We start from the raw sequence: 4984 nt of genomic DNA, 5'->3' as shown, positions 1-4984 counted from the left end.
GCTGATCTGTGTTTGCCGCCTGAGAGAGCAGGTCCGATCTCGCGGCCGACTTGAGCCAGCCTCGGCCCCTCTCGGCCCCTCTCGGCCCCTCTCGGCTCCTCTCGGCTCCTCTCTCGCCTTGGAGAGCAGGTCCACTCCCGCGACCCACTTGAGCAGCTTGCGCAGCGTCTCTCCTGCCGACCAGCGGGCCGCGGGCGGACCGTCGTGAGTGCGCGCGTGTGCGTGTGCGTGTGCGTGTGCGTGTGCGTGTGCGTGTGCGTGTGCGTGTGCGTGTGCGTGTGCGTGTGCGTGTGCGTGTGCGTGTGCGTGTGCGTGTGCGTGTGCGTGTGCGTGTGTCTGCTGGTGTGTGTGTGCTGCGAGGGAGGCGTCTGCCGCAGTTGCGTCTAGAGGCGCCTCGGCGCTGCAGGGCGAGGCGGAGGCGCTTGATGAAGAAAGTGGAGAAGATGTAGGTCCGCTCGGCGAGCCCGAGCTGGCGCAGCTGCTTCTCGAGCTTGAAGCGCAGGTACCATTCGACCAGGGTGTCGTTGAGAAGCAGCTGCTCCGGGCCGACCGTGCCGTCTGGCGTGCCGAGCCGGCGGTAGTCACCCCAGGTGAGGCAGATGGGCTCGCGACCTCCGTCGCCGATCCGGACCATCGGCTCGTGGTTGGCGTTCTGTCCGGTCAAGGCGGACGCGCGTTAGGGGCGGCTGTACGCACGCCACACAGAGCGAGGCGCATGTGCGCGAACCTGCTTGCGCCGCGAGCGACGGCGCGAGTCGGCCGCCGGCTCGTCGTCGGATGAGAGCTCGACCACCACCGGCGCGGAGGCCTCAGCCGCCTTGCGCTTGCGTGGCGGCATGCCGACGAGCTTGTCGCGGCCCTGGCGAAGCCGGCAGCGAGTGAGTCCGCCCCTTGGGGGTGGCGCGGAAGAAACACTCGAAGGCGTGAACCTTTGCCCGTTCTCAGGGTGGCACATTCCCGTTCACATAAACGCACAACCCCAGGCCCCGAAAATCACACGTGGCGCATTCCCGTTCACACAAAAACACAACCCCGGGACCCAAGACGCACACACCCTCACTTAGGCATGAACGCCCGAAACTTGAACGGCGGGCGCTTGACGAACCCAAGGGGGAACGAGGCGGGAGGGGGGCGGAGGGCGGCGGCGAGTGGGGGTAGGGGCGGGGGCGGAAGGTCGAAGGAGGGTGGTGGGGGCAAGGGTGCCGTGGCCGCGAGGCCGGGCCCCGGCGGCGAGGGAGGGGGCAGAGACGGTGGCGACGGCGAGGGCGGCGGCGGCGAGGGCGAGGGGTGGTGAGAGTGGCAGCAGGCCGAGGGGGGCGGGGGTGAGTGCGGTGCGGCGGGGCGGGAGGCGGCGGCGCAAGGGCCGGGGCAAGGGCGGCGGCAAGGGCCGGGGGTAGTGTAAGAGATCTTGCGACGCCGGTGAGGGTGGCGGGGCGGCTGGAGGCGAGGGCGGCGGCCGGCCGACACGGGGTTGGAGGGAGCGGCGTGCGTGCCTGGCGACGCCTCGGCCAAGTGCGCAAGGAGAGTGGCAAGGGAGGTGACTGGGTGATGCTACAGAGGGTGCTTCGGAACGCAAAGAAGAGCGCATGGAAGGCTCTGAGGGGGGTAGGACGCTTGCGCCGCCCGCTCCGGAGGCCGCATTCAGCCCGGAGGGGACTGCGGGAGCGGCTCGTGGCGGCTCGGAGAGAGCCGGGTGTGTCTGCGTAGTGGCCTGCGCGCCGCAGCTGCAACGGGCGGCGGGGGCAAGGTGGGGATGAGGGTGGGGAGGGTGGCCGGAATGGTAGCGGCGGCGTGGGCGGTGGCGAGGGCGGTGGAGGTAACGGTAAAGTGGGTGCTTTGGAACGCAAAGAAGAGCGTGGAAGGCTCTGAGTAGACTCAGACGCTCGCGCCGCCCGCTCCGGAGGCCGCATTCAGCCCGGAGGGGACCGCGGGAGCGCCCAGTGGCGGCTCGGGGAGAGCCGGGTGTGGCTGCGCAGTGGCCTGCGCGCTGCCTTGGGCAGAAATCGCGCTCTCGCCCCCTCAGCTCCGCCCCCGAGCGAGTGAGGCTCGGAGGAGAGGCGAGGGGGGAGAGCGCCGAGAGAGCGACTGAGGAACGGGAGAGGCCCTGAGGGTTGTTGCGCGCGCGCAACAAATCGTCAGAACCAAGGCTGAATCTCAGCGGATCGTGGCAACAAGGCCACTCTGCCGCGTACAATACCCCGTTCCTTATTCAAGTCGTCTGCAAGGGATTCGTCGGCCCGGGTCCGTGAATTGTGGTCGCTCGCGGCTCAGGCAGTGCTACCGTTGCTCGTGGCGTCCCCGGGCCGGTAGGTGGCTTTCCTTCCGGCATGGATTCTAACTTAGAGGCGTTCAGTTATAATCCGGCGCATGGCAGCTTCGCCGCATCGCCGTTTCCGGCGGCGGCTATACCGATGATGCGAATTGGTGGTTCCTCTCGTACTGAACCAAATTACCGTAGAAAAACAGACAGCAGTAGGGTAAAACTAACCTGTCTCACGACGGTCTAAACCCAGCTCACGTTCCCTGTTGGTGGGTGAACAATCCTGCATTTGGCCCCCGCTGCGAGGCAGTGATAGGAAGAGCCGACATCGAAGGATCAAAAAGCTACGTCGCTATGAACGCTTGGCAGCCACAAGCCAGTTATCCCTGTGGTAACTTTTCTGACACCTCTAGCTTGAAATTCCCAAAGACGAGAGGATCGATAGGCCACGCTTTCGCGGTTTGTATTCGTACTGAAAATCAAAATCAACCGAGCTTTTCCCCTTTCGGTCCACATGAGATTTCTGTTCTCATTGAGCTCAAAATCGGGCGCCTGCGTTATTTTTTAACAGACGTGCCGCCCCAGCCAAACTCCCCACCTGTTAGTGTCCCCGACGCGGATCGCGCGCACGAAGCGGCTTGGATCCAGAAGTGAGGCGAGCCTCCCTCCGCGCCACCGAGTAAGTAAAACAACGTTGACGGTTGCGGTATTTCACTGTCGGGTTGCCCCTCCCGCATATTCTACACCCATCAAGTCGTTCCACAGTAACAGACTAGAGTCGAGCTCAACAGGGTCTTCTTTCCCCCGCTGATTCTTCCAACGCCCGTTCCCTTGGCTGGGGTTTCGCTAAGACAGTAGATAGGGACAGTGGGAATCTCACGAATCCATTCATGCGCGTCACTAATTGGATGACGAGGCATTTGGCTACCTTAAGAGAGTCATAGTACTCCCCGCCGTTTACCCGCGCTTGGTTGAATTTCTTCACTTTGACATTCAGAGCACTGGGCAGAAATCACATTGCGTCAGCACCCTCGCGGGCCATCGCAATGCTTTGTTTTAATTAAACAGTCGGATTCCCCTTGTCCGCGCCAGTTCTGAAGCGGCTGTTCGTCGCGCAGGGAGAGCCGGAGCGCTCCTAGGCCGTCCGCCGGACGGCCGCGCGGGATCCGCAGCCGTGAGGCCGTAGTCCCCGCGCAGCCAGCCGGCCTCGAGCCTAGGACCCCTGCGCCCAGCCTTCAGAGCCATTCCTTCTCCCGAGGTTGCGGAACCATTTTGCCGACTTCCCTTACCTACATTGCTCTATCGACTAGAGGCTGTTCACCTTGGAGACCTGATGCGGTTATGAGTACGACCAGGCGTGAGAACGAACCGCTCCCCCGGATTTTCACGGGCCGTCGGGAGCGCGCCGGACACCCCAAGACTTAGGGTGCTTTGCCTGCCGTGTAGCCCTCGCTCCGGCTAAACCGATTCCAGGGCAGGAGGCAGTTAAGAAGAAAAGAGAACTCTTCCCAGGGCTCCCGCCGGCGTCTCCGGGTTCGTTCGCGTCGCCGCCCACCATCCACGCGCTGGCTCGGGAATATTAACCCGATTCCCTTTCGACGGACGGGCTGACAGAACCAGCCGCGTTCGGCGGAGTTTTCCTGTCTCTTAGGGTCGGCTCACCCGTGTCCAACTGCTGTTCACACGGAACCTTTCTCCACTTCAGTCTTCAAAGTTCTCATTTGAATATTTGCTACTACCACCAAGATCTGCACCGGGGCCCGCTTCACCCAGGCTCGCGCCCAAGGCTGCGCCGCGAGCCCCGCGCCCTCCTACTCGCCGGCGCCTCGCGCTCGCGCCGGCGGCCGCGCATCGGTGGTCCGCTTGAGCGCCATCCATTTTCAGGGCTAGTACCTTCGGCAGGTGAGTTGTTACACACTCCTTAGCGGGTTCCGACTTCCATGGCCACCGTCCTGCTGTCTGGAGGTACCAACGCCTTTTGTGGTATCTGATGAGCGGACACTTGGGTACCTTAGCGCGGCGTTCGGTTCATCCCGCATCGCCAGTTCTGCTTACCAAAAATGGCCCACTTTGAACGCGCCGTTCGCCGCCCGGGATCACTCAAGCATCCCGGGCCTCTTGCCCATTTAAAGTTTGAGAATAGGTGCAAGCTGTTTCAGCCCACAGGCCTCTAATCATTCGCTTTACCTGACAAAACCGTTGCGTTCAAGCTATCCTGAGGGAAACTTCGGAGGGAACCAGCTACTAGATGGTTCGATTAGTCTTTCGCCCCTATACCCAGATTCGACGAACGATTTGCACGTCAGTATCGCTACGAGCCTCCACCAGAGTTTCCTCTGGCTTCACCCTACCCAGGCATAGTTCACCATCTTTCGGGTCCCGACAGGTGTGCTCCACTCAAACCCCTCACAGCAGGTCAAGGTCGGTTGGCAGGGCATGCCCTTCACTTTCATTCCGCACGCGGGCTTGCCACCCGGGTACTCGCACACGTGTCAGACTCCTTGGTCCGTGTTTCTAGACGGGTCGGAGGGGCCCGTTCCGTCAGCCGGGCCCCGGGCCGCGCCAGGACGGGAGCTGGCCGTAAAGCCCCGCTCCCGGGTTGAGGCGCGGCGCCGAGGCGCGGCTGACCCGGCGCGCAGAAGTGCACCTGGGGAGAACCCCAGGCTGAGTCGGCGCGCCGAAGCCGGGCCCATCCGGGTTCCTCCTACCGATTTCAAGCACTCT

The 4984-nt window shown here is 63.3% G+C and overlaps 1 protein-coding gene across 1 annotated transcript; it reads left to right on the top strand.

Annotated features, from left to right (window-relative positions):
* The first annotated feature begins 2127 nt into the window (after positions 1-2127).
* EMIHUDRAFT_414050 (hypothetical protein) lies at positions 2128-3038 on the top strand. The gene has a single exon (XM_005788194.1). The coding sequence runs from the start codon at positions 2615-2617 to the stop codon at positions 2912-2914; it is 300 nt and encodes a 99-aa protein (XP_005788251.1). The 5' UTR covers positions 2128-2614; the 3' UTR covers positions 2915-3038.
* Positions 3039-4984: the final 1946 nt, after the last annotated feature.

The sequence above is a fragment of the Emiliania huxleyi genome, assembly GCF_000372725.1.
Source record: "Emiliania huxleyi CCMP1516 chromosome Unknown EMIHUscaffold_137, whole genome shotgun sequence".
NCBI classification, from domain to species: Eukaryota; Haptophyta; order Isochrysidales; family Noelaerhabdaceae; genus Emiliania; species Emiliania huxleyi.
The sequence above is the reverse complement of the archived record's forward strand: the minus strand, read 5'-3'. Positions and strand labels throughout refer to the sequence as shown.